The 23,244-nt window shown below is 35.8% G+C and overlaps 1 protein-coding gene across 1 annotated transcript; it reads right to left on the reverse strand.

Moving 5' to 3' along the window:
• Positions 1-227: 227 nt before the first annotated feature.
• On the reverse strand, positions 228-21,443 carry LOC121861772 (ATP-dependent RNA helicase Ddx1-like). Its single transcript, XM_042359659.1, has 15 exons — positions 21,323-21,443; positions 19,965-20,016; positions 18,355-18,536; positions 17,221-17,420; positions 15,624-15,866; positions 13,674-13,844; positions 11,569-11,823; positions 10,730-10,852; positions 8,863-9,049; positions 8,111-8,251; positions 7,237-7,386; positions 6,988-7,124; positions 5,409-5,510; positions 4,410-4,530; positions 228-3,260 (listed from the first exon to the last, which is right to left on the reverse strand). Exons 1-15 carry the CDS (start codon positions 21,336-21,338, stop codon positions 3,133-3,135), a joined length of 2,208 nt encoding a protein of 735 aa, XP_042215593.1. The 5' UTR covers positions 21,339-21,443; the 3' UTR covers positions 228-3,132.
• Between the last annotated feature and the right edge of the window lie 1,801 nt (positions 21,444-23,244).

Consider the following 23,244-nt stretch of genomic DNA (forward strand, 5'->3'; position numbering starts at 1 on the left):
GAAATATGAGGGTTGTGCACCTCTACTCAAGAACATTCCACTTACCTCTATATACTACTTGTGTGGATACAGTCAGTAAGGAATACATATGGCTACATTATATCCTTATCATTCAATATCTGAGCTCATGCCAAAATCAGAAATGTCAGATGCAAATGATTAATGGTACTGTACTGTATGCCAGGATAAGCAAAACTTGAAGAACCATCATTTCACAAAAAAGGTTGTAATAATGTATAATTTTATTGTTTTCCAATCAAGCAGAACACCTGAGTTGGATACACATGGATAAACTCATAACATTTGCCAAATTGTAATCAGCTTTGAAGCAAATACAGGTAATAAGATATATATCCTCAATATATATTAACACTGGTGTATTCAAAGTACAGTGACCTGGAGAGCATTTAAATGAAAAGACTTATTTTTCTTGTTTAGAGAGTAGAAGTTTACATAGAAAAGTGAAACACCAGTGCTGTCACATACATTTTTGTCTAAGGTGATGGCCAGATGTTTGAATATTTTTCATGTCTTTATCAATGGAATCTAAAACAAGACAAAATTCCCTGAAAATCATAGAACATGCACTATGTACAAGAGAATAACAGTGTTTTCATGAAGAGCTGTATTTGGGTAATTATCCCAGCCAATGAAAACCTTTAGAGAAGACTAATGAAGTGTGTTTATTTTCAGAGAAGAAAATCACACTACTGTATTCACTTTATAACTTATATCAATCAGCCAACATCAGAATACAGTAGTATTATTTCTAATAGGGAGGACAGTATTATATCTTGGTTTACTTAAGAAATGGAGCTGATGGAAAGCTTTCTCTTATATTTCCAGAAACCAATCTTCCCTGTGACAGAATTTATTTTTGTTACTATAAATTCAAGTTGCACCTTTACCATTGTTTCACAGCCATTTCCCATGTTTGCAAGAGTTGGCCACGATTACCTGATGGCATGGTGTTTAAAAACCAAATGCTAACTGCCATCCCCAAATCAACTGTTCACAGATTTGTCTCGATGCCAAGCTGGGCCACTAACATAAAGAGGTCAAAAGTCATCTATCAAGCAAGCCTCCTTTTTCTGGTTATGTTCATTCTAAACTCAGATCACATTGAAATACATATTTAAATTACTCCCAAGAAAATAATTGAGAATTTCTAAAGCAAATTACTTGTCTATAGCTAACTTAAATAGTGTATACATTAATTTGGTTTCTCCTGCAATCTACACTTATTGTCTTACATCATGTGTTTACATTCCATTAATGCATTACATGTTCCTACTGCTTTTAGATTAGGATAAAAATGTTACACACTATGGCTTTTAGCTTTCCAAGGTTGTTTTCTCTCGTTTACCTTCAAGTGACACCGAATGAAGAAATTTCAAAACATCCAGCAATCTCAACCACTGTCATAATAAAGTCTGTGAATGCTCTGGTTTTACTTTTTTGTGTAAGCTTTAACATACATGGATGACTTTGGCTTTGATAGTAAGGCGGTGTTTAAGTGACTCATTTAAACAATTACAATATTCTCTCACTCAGCTGGAATTATAATAATAAAATGTAGTTGATTAAAATGATACTCCATCAATCCTCAAGATGTAGTGCCTTTAAAAAGTTGACTTGTAGATAACACCATATGCACGAAACTCATTTTACTGCCGCAAAGACCTGATACCTGTACCAACATAGATGACTAGAAGAAACATTAACTGTTAGATGCCAGCTTATATAGCAATATTGTTATGGCTTTGAGCTTTCAAAAAGGTCTTGTTGCCTTTGCAAGGACTACCAGAGGGTAATAAACTATATTTATAAGAGATTAACTTACTTCATAAGATAATGAGTTTATTAGAGTAGCTCACTTTACTAAATTTTGAAGTGTTAATCAATTATGTGCAATAAGTATGGAAGGTGGGTACACAAGAGGTGCAGTGGAGTAGATGGTAGACTGCAGGATGTTTCTAAATACGTATTCTGTACATGCAGGTAACCATGTGGTCTGAACAAGGCTGGAAAAACTCAACATTAGGGATATATCCCTGGACTGTGTTGCTAAATTATGCTACCTGGGTAACATAATCAGTGTCAGTGGGGGGTTCTGAAGCCAATTCAGTTGCAAGATTCTGAAGTGACTGCTGCCTTTCCTGACAGTAAGGGGTCCTTCCTTTTTCATGAAAGGAAGAATGTATGTAGCTTACATGAGAAGTATGATGTTGTATGGCAGTGAGACATGAGCAGTTAAAGAGGATGCATAGGCAGGCTTGAGCAAGCCAAAATGAGAATTGTGAGATGGATGTGCAATGTGACACTAAAAGACAGGAGGCCCAGTTCAGAGTTAAGAGGGGGCTGGATATTAATAGTATTGGCAAAGTTCTGTGTAGGCTGAGATGATTTGGGCATGTGGGTAGAGTACATGAGAGTAATTAAGTCAAAACATGCATGAGACTAAATGTGGAGGGGAGGAGAGCCAGGGGTAGGCAAAGAATGACATGAGAAGAGGTTGTAAGAAATGGCATTAGAACTAAGAATCTGACAAGAGAGACTATAAGAGACCATGCAACGAAAAGCTGCTATCAGGTAATCGTGGCTAACCCACATAAGCATTGAAAATGGCCATAAAATGTTGATGATGATAATGATAACACTGGTTAATCAAACATGAAAATCTATATTGTTTTACAACATTTGCATGTAAAGTTTCAGCTGCATATCTTTTGGTTAAAGGTCCCCATTCCTGGTTACATTTTCTCATATACTGTACTAGTATATGTTAGTACAGAATAACCACTACTAACATTACACAATGTTGTTGGGTTACCTGGACCAAAACCCCAATTTTTCATTAGAGGCTAACTTTAAATGCAAAACATCTCTTTGTGAGCCTATTTCAAAACAAACCATGAACATTTGCTTGAAGCCAATGTATTTAGACATCAGCATTATCTTTAAGTTATACATCAAAGGAAAATTTTTTGCATACTGTATGCTGTGAGCCCATATTCCATGAGCATATGAAATAAATAACTGATTTTTCTAATTCTTGCCAACTTTATGCACAATGTACAGCATACAGTTGCAGTGAACACAGAAAACGAGTAATTGTATATAAATCTTAACCTATCGTGTCCAAGGGTATTCCTTGCCATACTGTCGTTTAAGGTATACGATCTGTGTCTGACTCTCCAGATGTGCCAACTCCCGTACTGCTGGGGCAAGTTGTTCCACATGTGTCTGATAGCCTGAGCCTGTGGATAAGATTGTAGTTAATATTTTAAAAATACTTGTTTGGTTCTAATGAGTATTTTTAACAAACAAGATATTATAATTCCTCACTTATCAATGATAACTACTCATTGTTAAAGGCACAAAATTATTTTGAAAACTCAAATGACAAAATCAGCAGTGCAATGATGAACGATTTTCTATCACTGATTTTACATTTGCTTTGCACTGGAGGAGGAGTCTGTCATAATAGGCAATGTGACTCTGGTTACTTCATCCCAGCTGCACTCTTTCTGAATTTTTAAATTAGTCCTGTGAAAGGTACATGATGAAGACCACTGAAAATCTGTATTTCAAACTAAGTTTTACATTATTGAGTAACTCAGTAACTTAGAAGAGGACTGATACAGGTTGTCACCATTAATGTCAAACCTGGCCAGTACAGTACAGTATTCTATACCAAGAAACAATCATAAAAAGTAGAGTTACATTTCTTTAAATATCAATAATCATTAGAATTATGCCAAAAATTATCGCAGTTACCCCTTCACACATTTATGCTCTCACATCGAATATATTTCCTACAATAAATGGGTAACTGCCAAAACATTAAGCTGAATAAGATGGGTGATTAAAATAATGAAGATATTAAAATTGAAATACTATATTCTTACTTAAGCAAAGTCACTGAGGGGAAGAATGACACAGAGAAAGTATGGGGGTTTAGATAATTTGACAGGTAACTGAATTGAGTTGTCGTTGAAATATTATGATGGCTCAAGAGGTGTAATGGAGGTTCAGCCTACACCGAAGTTAAGCCAGTGAGACATTACACTGTGATACGATTATATATGCAATTCCTCTTTATTCACATATCAGGACTACTAAGATGAACCAGAATAATACAAATTTAATCAAGATAAAATTCATTAATGAAAAGGCTGGATATTACAGGGTTGTATAAAGATTGAATGTGAAAGTTGAGTCTTGGTTATTACGAGTTTCATATTTGAACATCAATCCCAGGAAGGTGCTGGAAGTGACCCATGATAATTCTTGGTTAAACTGACATATATAAAAATTGCAAAAAGGACTGAACTTGGAAATAATTCAAATTTCTTTAGCTAAGTAAAATATGGGAATCAAAATACAAATAAAAAGCAATTACATACCTGCATGGGCTCTCTTTTCACCATAAGTCACTTTTCCATCAAATTCATCAACTGGAACCTTCATTTCTTTATCCACTTGCTGGATGGTAACACCCAAGTGCTCTTCAATGTCAGCCAAGTACTGTTTATGGGGAACAAAATAGACAAAATTATATCATACAATGAACCAGTAAGTAACAGTCACAGATGAAGTTAATAAAGACTAAGTACTGTACATCCTTGGTGATGTTGAGTAGTTTGCATTCATGAGGAAATACATCAACTGGCCTTAGCTTTATGGATGAAAATCACTGGAATAATTATAGTAACAATTTCATCTCCTGGCCTCTTCTGTTAGAGATCCCTCAGGTTGTCTACTTCAACAATTAACAAAAAAAAAACTACTTTGTTTTACCATTTCTAATTACAGCATTCCCTTAAAATTTGCTTATTTTTAATTCGTGGACCTCGATTATTCACGGATGACACCCTGGATGTACCCAAGAATGTCTAAGGGCAGTTTTAAAGTTGCTGGCATTTTTGCAGCCGGGAGAGGGAGCCATTCGTTCTAGAGACTAATTTATTTTACCTGTATTGTATACTGTATGTGCATATGTGTGTGTAGATATATACACACACAAAACACATACAAATACTGTAAATAATAATGGGAAAATCCTCTCACAAATACTCAGAAACAAGAAAAAAAAATGTTAGGGTTTACCCTCAAGCCACCTTCGTCCTTTGTTATTAAAGTTACAACAAAGAACGGAGTTGACTTGAGGGTAGACCCTAACATTTTTAATATAGGTAAAAGAATTAATTGTCCTAAGGGCAAACACAAACGGAATATACATTTCCTAGCACACAAGTAAAAATGTAACCCCCCAGTCAGCAAATGTTATTCGCAGATTTAGCTATTCACTGCCATTTTGAAAACCTAACCCACGTAAATTTTAAGGGCATGCTGTATCTCATTATATTTTCTGTTTTTCCAAAGAGTATTTGTTGCAAACTAACCTGTGGTTCATTGTACCACACACAACAACCACCTTCTGTAGTAAGTCGTGTGTTATAACAGTTGCGGCCTCTAGTTGAACACCATTCTCCATGGTACCACACCTGAAACAAAATAAAAGCATAGATCATCAAATATCATCCACATATAAAACACACAAAATTCTGCATAACTTGCACTGTTACCACAACCATTTTATAAAGAAAGGTGGTCATCATCTAAGTACAGTATATGTAGTACATTTAAGGCTTAGCTTTATTCCTGGTTAAGTTATACCTGTATATATAAAATAATGACAATAAAACAATGGTAAGAACTACAGCAAGGATATCACACTACTGTTCATATACAGTAATTGGACTTATTGAAAAAATTAAATAAAAAATCTTAAACACTTTGTTAGACTTGTTACAAAACTGTTTCTCTTTTGGTAGTTATTTAATATTTTTACTGTGAGTTAAGACCACAAAATTCCCCCCCAAGGACACTTCCCTTATTTATAACATTAAGTCTAGGGGAAAATGCATACTTATTCACACAGTTTTGCTTAATGTTGTGTTTTGTAGGAATGCATCCACAACATAAATAGGGAACTTATTGTACAAGTGCTCATCTACTTGCCAATGAGTTACGTTCCCGAGGCTTCTTCGTAAGTCCAATCTTACTCTTGTAATACAGTACGGAACATATTATACATTTTTTTTATAAATAATGGATGCACAATAGTGTACAAATAAACCCCAATAACGAATACAGCTCATTACTCTACAGCATATCTTACCAACCTTTGAATGTAAGGATTTATAAATACCTTAAACTGTACATTATATAAGGCACAAAGTAGTTCCCAGGCCAAACAGAAAAATTTCCAGCCATTCACCACTTGGGAGCTCAATGCTATATTATGGTTATTTTTCATCTTGCAATTTCAGGCAGATACAGAATATGTAATTTTTTTTTTTACTGTTACATAAAAACATAATCCTACATACAGAAAGTCCAGAAAAAAAGAGAATAATTATTATAAAGTTTATGTATCCACGGCCTTCCACTGTGATGCCGTATGGCAGGAGTGTGTGGAGGTCAGAGGGTCCATGGTGCATAGTATTGTTGCTAGGAAAGCCAGCCAGGCAGCATCTCCTTCTGAGCTGGTTGCTAAGGCGAGCATTGAGGCGGCCTACATCCCCGGACTACGACGCAGTGTGTATGCCAAATTTTTTATCATTTGTTTTATTAATCATTTTGCTATTTTCATGCTTTCATTATTGCTATTTATACGATTCTCTTATTGCTGTTTATACGCCTATTATTTTAAGTTTTAATGTTACATCATACAGTTAATGCTACTTTTAGGGGTGAATCCAGCCAGTACAGTACATTACAAATGGACAGGTTTCTTCGTATCTCTGAAAGTTCATAAGTAGAGGAGCACCTGTACTGTACTTGCGTGTGACATGGTTTCATAACGTGGAATAAAACTGTCCAGTAATGCAAGACAACAAAGTTTTAAAGTGTGTAATAAATATTCTGAATGCATTACATCGTTTGAAATAATACAAATTGAATCATGTAGATTCTAACCTTCTCAGGCACAGCAGCAGCAAGGGAGATAGCCAGACCCATTTTCTCTGCTCGACCTACACGACCAATACGATGAACATAGTTGCTTTTCTCATCTGGCAGAGTCACGTTGATGATGAAAGGCAGACCTCCAACATCTGCATCCATGACAGAGATCAAATTAATAAAAGGCCTCAATATAATTAAGGTATACAATATCATATATTTTCCATTAGAGAATTCTATTAAATCTATTATAAAAGATCTTACCAATTCCACGAGCAGCCACGTCAGTGCATATCAGGAACTTCACTCCGACTTCCTTGAATTTTTGAAGATTTGCCTTGCGTTCATTTGGCTTGCGGTCCCCATGGAGGCACACACATGAATATGGGTTACCTCTATTGTTGGCTCCACCACCTGTAGGTATCATTACAATTATGACTTATTTTTGTTTCCAGTAAGAAGTGACTGTACTGTACATACTGTTTCCAAACTAATCCAATGTGTCACTTACTATATGTAACAGAAGAGCTTATACCTTCGTGACAAGTTCCCCTACTTATATATTTACCAATAACTATACAGTACAGTACCTAAAAGACATTTCTCCATCCTGACAAAGTGCTGTAACACAGTGAAAAAGGTAGCAAACATTACAAGCCTAACATGTATGGCAATTCTCCAACACATGCCTAAATACAAAGCTCTTCTTCTCATACACATCACACAACAAGATTCAAGAGACTGGTTTAGTTTACTTATAATGGAGTTGTTGGCTCGGGTCAACAATGCGGACAATACTTTGGTGTATGGCCAATATCTCATATCAACCATAAATTCTAAATTTCTAACACTTTGGGAGTTCAAGTCCTGAGCTAGTTCCTTTCGGTGCATCACATCATAAGCAGTGCAAAAACTAGTCTTATTCTGCAGTCAAAAGAGGCACATTTACCAGCTTAACCATCATTAACTACTACTATTTAACAGTGTATAAGTGCCATCTTTTGAATTATGATGAAAAAATAGGCAAGACAACTATTACTTATTAAAACTCATACACTAGTCCATTAAAACATACAATTTCACCTTTAATTTAGTATAAGAAGAGAGACAAGTTAAGTAAAAGACTACAAACACCCACCAATCTGATTGAAATATCGCTCTAAGTTGTCACAGTCCAATTTTGTGCGGCAAAATATGAGTGCTTGGTCCATGTTGTGTGTGTCAATGGCCTTGATACAGAATTCTCCTTTTAGCAGCTTCAGTGCCTCACTTAGTGTCTCTGTAAATGAAAGAAAAAATAAGAGCAAAATAAATTCAGAAAAATACTACTGTACAGGTGACCCCCAACTTATGATTGAGTTATGTTTATGAAAAAACAGTCATTAAGTGAATGATCCTATCTTGAAGATGTATTAACATGGGTTATGGTTTTGGAGAGCAGAGATTTGTTTCCCCATACATAGCAGTGAGCACTGTGGAACAAAAGCTGATAACTATTATTAAACAATACAATTCTCCTGGCATATCTGGTTACATATCTTACATGATTACATGAATAAATAAAGATCACCAAACACTTTTACATTTACACCCCAAACAAAATGCCCAAAGGGTAGAAAAAAGCAAAATTGGGTCTCAGACTGATGGCCCATTAGGGACAGTGTGGAACAGCAAACTGTCCAGTATAGCTATTAAGCCTTCAGTGTATAAGGGACAGTGTCAGCAGTGCCCTCAGCTGGGTGGACTGGGGGTACCCTGGGCTTGAACCAGCAAACATTAGAATAGAAGGCTGCTACACCCTTATTCAAAAGGTATTTATACTAATAATAATAATGCTGCAACCTCACTGTGTTATCTGTAAAACTTTGTCTACTTATATCATCAACTTACCAGGTGTATTGTTTCCTGGTCGTACACCATCCTTCATATGTACTCCATCAGTCTGTACATGGCGGCGCAGGGTGGTCCAGCTAGTATCAACTCGTGGATCAATGGTTACCACAACATGATGGACAGTCTCAGGCACAGCATCTTCACCTTTCAGATCTACCCATGTAGGAAAGTGCATCAGGCGCTCCTGTATAAAGGGTTTAAAAAGTTTACTTTTATTGTGTATAAGAGCAGCAGCTTAAGGTAATAAATATTGAACTACCTGTACAAATGAATACAAAAAATCTTTCAAAAAGGGAGTTTTATATACTGGATAAAGTATTCCCAATAAGGGACATCTTTTACCCAGGTATAATTAGCAGACTTGGCCAGTATGATCCAGTAATGGTAACTTTGCCAACTATTGTATTGACCTTGTGGTCAGTTGGTGCATGTTGGAGCTTGTGGCTGAGCATGTGATTAGCAGACTGAATGCTGCTGAGTTATGATTGGTTGAGGGCTCCCACAGTCATTTACCCCACATGAATTTTACCATAGCTGTTTATTCTTCTGCATCTCACAGCATCATGTATTTTTGGATATGAAATATCATCTTGAACTCCTATTATTACTTGTATATGTAATCATGCTAAAACTAAGTGACCATACCAAAAGTTTTTTCACAGAGGGGTAAGAGAGTGCATCTCTAATTTGAAAAGAATCTTGAATTTGTTGAAAAGTTTGAAAAATGTACCTGTGTGTCAAGTCATTATGCCCCATAATTAAGGTAAAGTGAATTTCCATTTATTGTAATAATATTCATTACCATAAAAGATGTACATTTTGATGGTCAGGAATGAAGTGGTGAACATTTATTGTATTATTTTATGTATACAGGTTACAGATGACCGGGTTACGGATTTCCAATTTACGGATATTCTCACATAAGTCCTATTTAAAATGAGTGCCAAGTAATTCCCGGGCTGCAGGGGAATATTTCCAATCATACCTCACCTGTGAGCTGTATGTTATTTATTAACTCATAATTTCAGGTAGATACAATACTGTACAGTATATGTAATTTTTTTCATTTTTTATTTAGTTACATACACACTCAATTTTATATACAGAAAGAGCAAAATTAAATAAAAATTAATAATACAGTAATAATAAAGATAATTATCAGAAAGTATAAATTTGTAAATATCTAAGAGCTTCCACCATGAAACTGCGTGGCGAGTGTGTGTGTGGAGGTTGGAGGGTCCGTGGCGGAGCACCATTGCTAGGGACACTGCTGCATTGCTAAGGCGAGCACCAGAGGGCAACTGAGACACAGTGTGAACAATAACTTGTATAATTTTTGCTCTATGCTTTCATTAATGCTATTTATATCATTTTGTTAATGATCTTTATATGACTACAATGTTAGAGAGCACAGTTAAATCTACTTTTAGGGGCGAGTTTGATGATCTGAATAGTCTTCACATTTTAGGTCTGGCACTCCAAATTTGGGAAAATATCTTCTCCAGCAACCCCTGGGTACTAAGCATGCTGGATAAATGGTCCCATAGCTGTATAATATTTGTTTATACATTATGTGTACTGTGTGTGTTCAATGGTCACCTACAGAAGGGTCACTTTCAGAGTATTAAAGTCAAAATTTCCAAGCCAGTCCTCCATGTCTTAAAAATTACCAAGGTAAGTCTCTCAAGGGTTAATTGTCAAGTTATAGTATAGGTATGACTGACTTTTGCATGATGCACATTCAAAACCTTATATTACCCACATCTGATATTTCCTTATGTGAGTTTTGTTCCAATATAAAAGCATGAGAACATGTATTCACAGATAAAAGACAATCATTTCCTTTCTGATGAGGTATACTTACAGCCATACGTTTTACTTCAAAGGAATGTAAAGTGGCAGAACAAACGACCATCTGGAGTCTCTTGCCATCTGATGTAATCTTGGGGATGGCACTGTAGATGTTGTTAATGAGACGCTCATGACCCTGCAAGCATAATTTTTTTTAATGGAATGTAATAGCACGATGGCCAATGGGGTATAAAAGTACAGTACTGTACAGGTGTACTGGAAAATGCTACTCAAGTAAAAGTACTGTTACTGGAAAAAAAAGTTATTCAAGTAGAAGTAAAAAAAAAATGCCTAAATGGAAAATGCATAATGTAAAAAAAGTAAATGACTTAAGTTTTAAATTCTGAAAGTAAAAAGTTTTTCTCCAATTAAATTCATGCTAAGTCATGAAATCCTACATCTGCTGCCAATCACACCACCATCTATTTATTATCTTACTTAAATTAGAATGCAAAATATTTTTGGATTACAAAATTCAACAGCGCAGGACCACCATAACTCACACCACAACACATTTACCCACAATTTACTCTACTCTACTGTACAGTCATTGACGTCTTACAAAATCTTTGCATTATACCATAGTAAAAATATGCTTTACCTGAAGCATGGAAAATGGCCACATAATGCTGACAGTGATGATTATTTTCCAAATGTACTGTACTGTACCTGGAAATCCTATTCAGACTTAATATGCCTACAACAGCCATTTGTGCTGGTGACTGGCAGTCATGGCTATGCAGCCCTGACGAAATATAAATAAAATGCTTAAAGAAAGAATAACTTTATTTCAGTTTCCTGAGGAATAACACAATACAAGCTAATGTACACAATACAGGAAATAATATTTACCTGCTTGAGAAGGCCATCAGCCTCATCCAGCACAAAGAACTTGCAGGCCTGGAGGGACAATTGACCAGTGTTAATGAGATCTTCTAGGCGTCCTGGAGTGCCACACACAATATCCACACCTGCACTGAGTGATGCTATCTGATCCTTCACTGGTATACCACCAACAACAAGAAGGTCACGAACCACTGGGTTTTCCACGTGCTTGCGGAACAACGTTATTTGCTTTAGGGTTTGTTCTGCGAGTTCTCTTGAGGGCTGGGAAAAAAAAAAAAGTTTCAGGTCATACATTTCTCTAAAGTTAGCAAAGTTGTTTCCACTCCGTAAGCCCTTTACCAGTATACTGTAATATGACCAGATACAGGAACAAATGCAAACTCTCCTTCTCTGCTAATGTTCATTCACTCTTACTACTGTAATAGATGTGTTCAGCTATGGTGTTCTCTCTCCAAATAAAGCTTCAGATTAACTATCTCGTATGTCCCTGTCTCTTCACACAAGCTAGCATCTCCACATAGCAGCACTGACCATCCCCATAAATCACTCAATATCACGTTCTTCTGTCAATCATTTATTCACACTGTTGTTTCCTGGATGATTATTTCCCTCATTTCCAGCATGGCTGCCCCATCCTTGTACAATACAAGCAAAAGTAAAACAAAATTACACCTGATTACAACTATTAATCTAAAAAATAGTTAATAATAATAATGAGTAATTTAAAAGGCCTTCAACCCTCTGATTTTGATCGATGTGTTCCCTAGGGGTCAGACAACAGAATATTGTGATTTTCAAGAATGAATATAAAACAATACATATAAAAAAAATCTCAAGTCATATAAAACAAACATTCGAGGCACAATAATAACCTTCCTAAGCCCAGTTAATACATTTTCAGCCAGAAATTATGGTTACCTAATTGCTATACGTTTATATAAAATAATAAATATAGATATACTGTATACCATTTGAATTACAATAAAACATGTAAAGAAATATAAAATATTCAAAACAAACAGTGTCCACATAGCCCCAGGTGATATGACATAGAAAGCGTCAAGTTCATATTTATGGCTTGCAAATAAAAAACGCAGACCCTGCTAAAATCAACATCAAAACCTTTCTGACCAGCCATATTCTAATAAATCTTGACACTTCACACAGTATATAGTATTGATTATACCACTCATCATTTTTCCTCCTTTATTTGAAGAAATCCACCAAATACAGTACTGTATATACTGGATTGACCTAAGCCATATTGATAAAGATAGGTTATGAGATGTCAAGTAATGAGCAATTTTCCCTCACAATTATCTTTTAAAATAGTTTGAACAATAAAGTAAATTGGATGTACTAATACACAACTAACCTATAAAGACTGTTTTCTTAAATTAACAGAAAATATAAAATCATTCCAGCCTCACTTTACGGTGCAGAATCTTTGGATAGTTTTATTCTAGATATAGTGTGTGGTACTGTACAAGGTTTCTAAGATGATGCTCTGCTTCTCTGGGGCATAGTCTGTGGTGGAATTTCAGAATAGTTCTATCTTGGAGGTATTGTAGTCTCACTTAACTATGACTCTACTCACACTGGTTATCCTCCCCTATGGTTGGTTGAATCTAAATATTATACTCTCTCTTTTGAGTGATTATTGTGAGATTTTTTACGCTCAACCTAGGACATAGTGGATGGGGTCTGACAGCTTTCTATACTGGACCTGGTTATTCAGGATAGACACACAAGACATAGAAACATGTGCAAATCAATTACCAGTACAGTATATCCTTTTGCTTATGTAGTGAGGCATAAAACAATATGTAAATTTTCTTAACAAAAAATTTGGAACAGTTTCTTTTGTCTTGCTTTTAAGGATTAGTGAGTGAAGAACTTCTTGTAAACAATGATGAGCAATACACCAAAATGGGAAATTAAAAAATATCATGAAAGTGTACGTGGGTTGAAAATATGTTAAGACCACTACTCTGTACGTGGAACACTGATGTGGCTAAACAGAGATCCACTACTGAAAGAAAGTCAAAAGAACATGTAAGATTTTGTCACCATGGACAACATTTTTTTCTGAACACAGAAAACATTCTTACCTCAATTATCACAGCTTGGGGAGCATTGTTCTGAATCTTAGGTTTCTCTCCACTTCCCTTCACACCCGAGCTCACAACACAGTCTTTGCTGGCCTCACATAATGCAATGTATCCTGCTTTTGGTGGATGTTTGAAACTGGTTGCACCAAAGTTGAAAGACATCTCTGCATTCTGTAAATAACAGCCATTTCTTACAGCAATTACCCATAGTACATGAACAACCTCCATAGAGGAGGAAGAGTGAGTAATGTACTGTGCACTCAATACAGTACTTGACATTTATTAATAAAATAAATGTGTAGGTCCTTTCAAAACATCCACAAAAGCTGGTGGGGTTCAGAAATATGCATCTACTTGTATTCTTTTTCTGCAACCATTGATGAGAACCTCAAGTTAACACTCTCCTGATGGAGAAAAACTGGTAGAGAATTAAGTTTCAGGTTGCCACTTATTGGAGAAAGCTTTAAGTAGAATATTCACATAAAGCTTTGTAATTACATTCTAATTCATTATTCTGTGGGGAAGACTCATTTCTTCCACCTTTGTACACACTACCAGACAATTTCTTGTCATCATTAAAAGTGAACAAAGCTCTGAAAAAGGATACAATCATATTTATAGAGTATAAGAACTAGAGACTTGGTTAGCTTGGTTTTTGTTTTTTATTTCGGTTAACGAATTACCTTCCATAAGATTCTTAACTTCGGTTAACGAGCAGTCCCTCGATTAACGAATACCTTACGAGCGCCCCTCAACATGTTTTCGCTTGCACACCAGCTGTCATATTAGTCCGCCAATACAGTACAGGTATACAGTAATCGGTTCTAGAGCTTAAATTCCTTACTATTTTAGTAAATAACAAGAAGTTTGAACTATTCAAAAATTTTAAGTCTTATATTAAAATTTTTAGTCATTTTAATAATCATTTTACATAATTGAATACAGGAAAACTAGTTTTTAGCGCGCCAAACAGCCTGTCAACACACCAAGCAGGCGTCAGTCTCTCTGCCTTTTCAGTGGAGGTAACATATTGCTTCAGACTCTCTTCAACATAAACACATTTTTACTGTGTTTCCAGTCAAATTATTTGTTATTGAGAAATTTATTTTGCATATTGATGATATATAGTGCAGTGCAGTGTTGATTTAAAGACAAAATTATGAGAGGGCACTTAACTTCCCTACCTCCCTCCCAGCCAGGGTGAAGTTAGTTTTAAGCTTAAAGTTTTTATTTTATAAAATGTGACAGACTAAACTTAGCAGAATATAACTTGCATTGTTAGAATCCTTGTAAGATAGTGATTAATTTGAGTATAAACATCACATACCGGTAGTTTGCTAAGAGATAATTTTTTTAGTCCTTTAAAGATGTACACCCACTAAAAATTATTCGGCACCCTTATGGTGTGACACAATATGACACGGGTGCCGAATATTTTTTTTGTGGGTGTACATTGGAGTACAAAGTGTGTACAGTAATATATTGTTCAAAATTATGGCTTTTTCTCATTTAATTTACATTTCATATTTGTTTAATTTAAGTTTCTAGCAGTCCGTGGAACTTTAAAGACACAGGAGGTGTATTGTTGAATTATTATTATTACCTGACCTCGGTTGTTTTTTTGGGGGGTCAATTTTATACTGTAACAATGTTCATTCCCATTTGGTTGGAGTTTTTATGTTAATTTTGGGGCTGCATTTAACCCAGGCCCTTTCTTATATAGCCTAAAGTCATCTGCTCTTTTCTCTCATTTTCCAAATGCTAACCCAATATTTCCCCATTTTTACAAATATGTCTAATTCTGTGAGGGTAATGAAAATAATTTAGATGAGAGATGCACAGTGTGATGGGTGATGTAAGCAGAGCCATCTTTTACAATGAGGTTATTTTAGCCAGTTGTGATTATTACATTAACAAGCAAAGAATAAAATTAATCTTTCATGTACTTACTTTTAACACAAGTGATGGATGGAAGACAGAATTCTTGAATTCACTTCGGAGTGTGAAGGCTTTACCCAAGTCAACGCCATTTTTACTAAAATGAATTTCCATATTATCCAGGTTTAGATAGCAACCAATAACATCTTTTAGTCCAAATGACTCGCCATATTCATCAAACTGCTTACAGTTAGATTTCTTTCCAGTTCCTCCATAACCAAATCCTGACTTGCAAGTTCCAAGATCCAGTGAAGCCTGAAAAGTAGAAGTGCCTGTAGTTACACAAAAGTAAAAAGAATTTATGCGAGTCAAAACAGAAGAAAATGTGACATAGGTTTTAAAGCGCATATAGATTGTTACAATGGATACGATGTAGTTGTCCCATCACCTAAGCATGGTGACATGGTGTTACCAAATATATACAGGTAAATATGACAGTGGAAAATGTTACTGTACAGTGATGAAATATATGCTCAGTTGGACAACCAAGACCCTAAATCATTTTTTATCCCTTTGGAACTGCATTGCATTATGTCCCCTTCTTTGGAGTCCAACAGTACAGGGAGGAGGACAGAGTAAAGAATCTATCCAAAACATTAATAAATTCAACATGGCTGATTTGGGGAATCCCCATCTGAGGTCTTTTGAGAACCTCCTGCAAGTCACTCAGTGTTAAAAGGGCATTCTGGCAAGGGATGTCAGCTAAAAATTTATCTTCCTAAGTTCAAAATTGCACATAACAGTACAATAGTAAAATATTTTGAAGTCATGATTAGGAACCCCCATTTAATATTACCTAAACTAACCTAACATAACCAAATTTAACCAACCATTTAGCATTAAGGTATTTAGTACTCTAAAGACAGTACTGTAATGGTAACTCATGGTCATTACCCACTGGACAGGGAAAATTGTCACAAAAAAAACAGACATTTGAATCTTACCATTAACTCCTGATTTACAACATCAAGAGTTCAGGGACTGGGGAAATAAACAAAGAATCATGGGAGCCTCATAGGTGGACACATTGCTTGTGGAAACTACCCCAGCACTGCTACCATACTGTACTGTATTCTCCATTCTTATCACTCGAATTCCTCTAAGATTCACTATGATTCCCTAGTCAAATCTTGGGGAAAGTCACTATCTTCTCTTATATCACTGGCACAATGCAAGAGAGGGTCATTATTATCTCCAGAATTAAATATAAAAGTGTCAATTCCCTCCTCTGTGGGGCGCCGCACACGAGTGGATACGCTCCATAATGATTCACCCACAGACCATTCATTACTAACGAGTGAGAGGCCTATACCATCTTGAGGCAGTTGCCAGAAACCTCCACAAAGATGCTCAATAAATACAAACATGGGAAATTTAAATTGGGCCCATGACAAATATATCGCACCAGTTGTGGCATATGTCCAGAAAACCATGACCCATCCTCCCAGCAACTGTTGTGGAATATGTCCACCAAGGGTTAATCATCAGATGAAATAAGCAGGGGTTCCTTATCTTCATATTCAAATACAGTACACATACATTTGAATCTAATTGATTACAAATATACACAAAACTACCATCATACAAAAAGCCTCCTCTAGCTCCTTACCGTAGGAGTCGCCCATCCAACACGGCACAACCCCTCATCTGACACAAGTGCTTCATAATAATATTTCCCCTTTCCAGTGACAGCCTTAGTGCAGCGTACACCCTGCCAGGATTTAGGGTCTCGAGACTGACACCGCAGGCCATCGGGAGTCACGGCCATGCCCGCATCACGGTCAAAGAAACTCATCAGCCAATGAGGAGCTGGTAGGCAAAGAGAAAAAATATTTTTTGATAATACAAAATATCACCATTAATTAATGTGGAAGCTAGATTATACTATCCTTTGTTTACACAGAGATTCTTGTTCTTACTCTTTCAAGCCTTTTCCTACACTAAAAGAAAATGGCTGGAGCCAAGAGCAAATATGTACACATACACATTACCCCTTCATTTGTAGTTACTCATTTATTTTAACTCCAAATAATGTAAGTGTCTCCTACTGTGCCACTTCTTCAACAAGACCCTTAAAACCTACCTGGATCACCCCTGTTGCTTCACACATCCCACCACCACCCATCCATACTCAGGTCTCCCCCTAACTTTTGAATTTCCTTCATCTAAACCCATAACTGTCTTCTTGTTCTTTCCCTCACCCTTCTATCCATCTCTGAATTATAATTTTTTAGCACTCTGTTGCACTACTACTCATTCTCTCAATATGACGACACCACCTATGAAATCCCTAACCTATTCTCAAGTTGACACTTCTTTCACTTCCACTTCTCCTCCACACTTTTTGTTTCTTATTCTCTGTACAATGCTAAAACATGCAATACACTATCAACATCATATCACAGTTTTTTCTACTCTTATAAGACACTTTTTTTCTTCACTTTATTGCACGATGATCAAGAGCACACTTTGTTTATTTATTGTCATTCACTTACTCTTACTCAGTGCCAAACCAGGTTGTACTGTATATATTTAGATTATGACAAAAGGTACTGTCATTCAAAAAACTATCTGTACTTGGGGGTCCGATGAATTTCAAAATGAACACTGCGACTCCCGTTGTCTCGGTAGGGTTGTCAAAATCCTTAGTCCGCTGTGTCATATTTTCTCAACGCAGTTTTGCAAAGATAGTTTTTTGAGTGACTGTATGATAAAACAAAACACAAATTGGTAATACACTCACAGACTTCTTTATTGACCTTAGAAGTCTTGCCTTGTTGAATATCCTTTAGTGTTTCCCAGACAATTTGCAGGATGGGCAGACAGAAGGCACCAGTCTTGCCACTACCGGTCTCAGCTGCCATTAGAACATCTCCACCACCCAAAATAAGTGGAATTGCTTCATTCTGGACATCCGTTGGTAATCTATGTGGTATCAATAAATGATAAGTTAAGTTTCAAATTAACTGTTTCACGTACAGTATACTGGCACTGGCCGAGTTCAATAATGTAAAAAAATCTGCCGTATATACTGTAATTATTATATACTGTACTGTACATGTACTGTAAATATTAAAATTCAAAACTTGTATAAAAATTGGCAAACAAGCATCCTGGTAACCAAGGGAGAGTTGCTTTTATGAACATTTACATTGACAAAAAATATCTAAAATCCTCTCACAAATAATGAGAAACAAATTTATTAAAAATGTGACAGTCTATCCTCAAGTCCGTGCTTTACTACTAAAGTAATAAAGCACGAACTTGAGGATAGACTGTCACATTTTTAATAAATTTGTTTCTGATTATTTGTGAGAGGATTTTCCCATTATCATTTATTTGTATGTGTTTTGTGTGTGTGTGTGTGTCTACACACACACATATTTACAAAACAGGAAAAGGAAATTACTGTCTCTAGAACGAATGGCTCCCTGTCCCAGCCGCAAAAATGCCGGCAACTTTAAAACTACCCACACACATTCTTGGGTACATCCTTGGTGTCAACCGCAAATAATAGGGGACCAAGAAATAAAAATCCGCGAACTTAGGGGGCCCACCTGTACTGTAATGCAAAGTTAGTTTTCTGGACTACAAATAATACTTCCTCTGTACAGAAAATAAACAAATATTAGTGTTGTGTCCTCTAGAATTAGACAAATAATAAAGTAAATACAGTACCTATAACATGGAGAAGTCAACCATAAACTGTTTCCTAATCAGAGACCTAAACACTGCCTCACTACCATCATCTAACCTTCACCTCACATTGTAATGTTATATCAAGCATCTTTGTCTTTCTTATCAATGGTGTTGCTAGCAAGCCTAGGTTGAGTATACAGTATACTGTAGTAGGTCATTAGTTAATTATATCTCCCTCTATGATACACACCGCTGCATGTACAGTCCCCGAATTCACTAGTACATTTACAGGGGCTCATCATAAAAACATTCCACAAATCATTATCATTGAGACATTTATTTTAATATTGTTTTAATTTTATTCCATAGTATATTTGCTATTGCGAGTTTCCTTCTGCTAAATGTAAACAAACACAGCGCTGCCACACTGCACAAAACCTGACGAGCTCCTGTAACGCACTAGTGAAGGGCCTCACCAAGAGCTACAGTAAATGACAGACAAATCAGCAATAGTGTTGCATATGTGACTGACTTTACTGACTTTGATGAAATATATTATCTAGAATAAAAGCAATGTGCTTTATTAATGTCTCTCCACACTCTTTATGTTAAGGAATATTAAAGGAAGCATTAAAAATCTATCCATTTGAATGTATTTTCCAAGCAATTTCAGCAAAGTAAATCTCTCCATGACTATAAGTGTCAATTACTTACGTCCAGTCCATCTCCTCCACTGCAGCGGCAATTTCTTGCAAGACACCCATCTCTAAAAAAAAAAAAAGCAACAATTGCTTAATTACTTAAATACACAAATCTGTTGATCCATCAGTAAAATACTAAATGTTATTTTGCTATAACAACATTTTGACTCCGTCCCTGTATGTCAACTAATTTTTGGTATGCTTACTATGCTAATTACTAGAACTAACTTCCAAGATGATTAGTATCAAGTGTTAACCAAAGTATCAACACATTCAATGGACCACAATTTACTTGTATTTTAATAGTAATGAAATATACAACTACACATGACAAAAACAAAAGACTTTACCTAACCTTCCAATGTTCCTGGGATGTTGCTCGTTGTTTTAATATTTTTCAGTTAAAATACTGTTATATTACAATGATATTCTATTCATACTGTGCTTGATATAATACATTCACGGAAATGTAAAATAACGTACGTATTACAGTGGAAAGTGGGATAAAATCGTGACGAAAGCAATGACTTTAGCTTTCTTTCGTTCAAAAGATGTTACCGTAATCGCTTTTCAAATGGTTTTCAGTTAAAAACTGTTGCATTACAATAATATTCCCTCGTAATTGTCTTGAATAAATACTTGAATGGAAATATACAAGTATTTTGTTGAAACTACCCGCGTTTCAGTGTAAAGTGCCACAAGTCCAGAAAACTGTGAAGGCAAACTTTTTTGGAGTGAGAGTTGTGAACTCTTGGAACAATCTGCCAGAGAGTGTTGTGACGGCACCGAGTGTGAGCTCTTTCAAGACCAGACTTGACCAACACTGGAGCAGGTTCAGGTACATTCAGGAGCCGGTGCATGCCCAGTACTTGCCAACAGTGCGTGACAGAGACGTGACCGATCGCCCAAGCGGCTAACGAGCCGATCAGTGGTGAAGAGGATAAAAGTAAATACAGTACTGTATTAGGTTATGGTGGTGTAAATTTTGTGAAGCAAACTTATAAAAATCCTACAATGGCTTATTGTAGACATCATCCACTCTCCAAAAAGATCCAATTTTTCATATTTCTTTCATGAAATCTTTTAGAAATCCATGTGGTGAAATGATATACTAAAAAGTTTAATAGAAATTCTCAAATATGTATTGTGTGGACGTCATCCCTACCACACTCGACTGACTGGCATTCCCGTTAGTTTGATAGACAGATTAAAGACATTAATTCAGTAAAGTCCTCACACTGGCTCACCATGAATACAGACAGTGTAGGTGTATCCATTGGGGTCTTTACCGGTGACGGCCTATATTTGAGGCTTGAAGCTTTTTACAATTATATTACAATGTTTGAAAGTTTGTTAATAATAATATCTTACCTTCAAATGCTGCCATTATGGTAAATTACGAAGTAAATAGGTGGAAAATGTTAAATTATTGAGGGGATGCAGACGTCATCCATGCACTCCCAGCTGCCTGAGGTTGTACTGTATGGCAGACAAATAATTGATGTTGTAATAATACCACGAACATGACTGCTAAACCATTTATTTTATTGACAGTTTTAATCAAAGCAATTCTAATCTACACTAAAATCATAATTTTTATTTTACTTAACTCTATAATCTATTTTGAATAATATTTTACTTTTATCCACTTCGTGTAACCAGTCTTGTTCGTGGTAATTTTCTAACAGCAAAAGCTTTTGACGGCTTGACAAATTTCAGTGGATATAAATATTATGATGTCTTGGATATTTATTTTTAACTTGTGTGTGTGATAGTAATTATGGCCTTATCTATAATGATCATTGTATGTATCTTTTCCACCTTTTGAAAATAATAGATATATATATAAAGTAAGCATTTTTATAATACAAATGCCATATTTTGTCATTAAATATGCGTATAGGTTTATGTTCTCTTTTATATATTTATCAGCTTATTGAAGTATTGTAATATTCCTTGAAAGAAGACCCTAAAGCGCATGTGTGATGGAAACTTTTGCAAAAACTTTTAGAATAACATATTCCTGGCAAGAGACCTTTTATCATTTACAACCCCCTGGTCAGATAAATAGATAGATTGATTAGATAGATAGATAAATATTCCGGAAAATCCCCGTACTAGTTAACAGTGGCTCACATGGACTGTACAGTTTATTTGATTTCTTATTTATCATTAATGTGTCGCTTAATTGTTATATTCTATCCGCGATATTTTTAAATCGTTTTCTAATTTCATACTCAGGTACATAGACACCTTCATTCCTTCTTTAGTTTATATTTATTCCATGTGTTTCTCTTCATCAATGGCGTAGAGGATAAAAAGTCAAGTGCTCCTCATTTCCAGTTAGTTGTCTATCTTCTGTCTTTGTGTATCCATAGTTTAGCTCTTTCCTTCTCCAACTTTTTCATATCTTGGTCGCCTTATTAAGTTTATCGTATTTACAAGATTTATATTTTTCATTTACTAACATTAACTTCGTCAGTCTCCAGTAAGGATAAAGCAGATGAGACAAGTTGACATGTGGCACCATTGGCAGTCCACCACTCCCACACATGACACTCCACGTCGCTTAATCACCCTGTCCATGCGGTGTCCAAGTCCCCTGAAGCTTACATTAAAATTGATAGGTAGATATGTGGCTATTCAGTAAAATCGTACTATGACCGCAACAATGATTAATGTTTAAGTTGGTAAAATTGCGTCGTCAGCACTCATGTCTAGAACTCTAGACGTGGAGGGCGGATCCGTGAGCATTTGTATTTTTGCTTGTTAACCCTCAAATCGTCGCGGTTTTGTTGGATATATAAATAAAATGAAATTGAAGTGATGGTCTTAACTCTTATGCTTTTTACTAAGAATCTCAGCTGAAAGATATTCCCAGAAATAAAGTAGATTTTCTTCAAGTAATCCGAGGAAGCTTCCGGTACTTACTGTGGGAGATAATATTAGTGACATCCTTTTGTGTAACCAGTATATTTAACTGGGTGCACCTGTCCGTATTACTCCAACTACACCTGCACAACAACGTGTTCATCCCAGTGTTAGTAATCTGTAACTATTACAACAGTGCCTAACACTTCTCATATGATTCACCAACATCGTTACAGGAGTATCTTCCCTGTAGCAACTGTTTATATTATTTTCCTTTGATCTGTTGTCGACTACCTTTTACCTGCCCTGTGTCAGCTCCCTGAGAAATATCTAGATCCCCTTGAGAAGCTACAAAACAGTCATGGGAATTACATTGGGCTTTCCCATGTTTACCACAATATTCAATATGGAAATTGACCTAA

The sequence above is a fragment of the Homarus americanus genome, unplaced genomic scaffold (assembly GCF_018991925.1).
Source record: "Homarus americanus isolate GMGI-L3 unplaced genomic scaffold, GMGI_Hamer_2.0 scaffold8148, whole genome shotgun sequence".
Lineage (NCBI taxonomy): Eukaryota > Metazoa > Arthropoda > Malacostraca > Decapoda > Nephropidae > Homarus > Homarus americanus.

Coding starts and splice junctions, on each gene's coding strand:
- LOC121861772 (XM_042359659.1), bottom strand. Junction 15,867..17,220: donor TTGGATGGGCGACTCCTACG/GTAAGGAGCTAG, acceptor TCTACTTTTCAG/GCTTCACTGGATCTTGGAAC. Junction 8,252..8,862: donor ACCAGGAAACAATACACCTG/GTAAGTTGATGA, acceptor TTTCATTTACAG/AGACACTAAGTGAGGCACTG.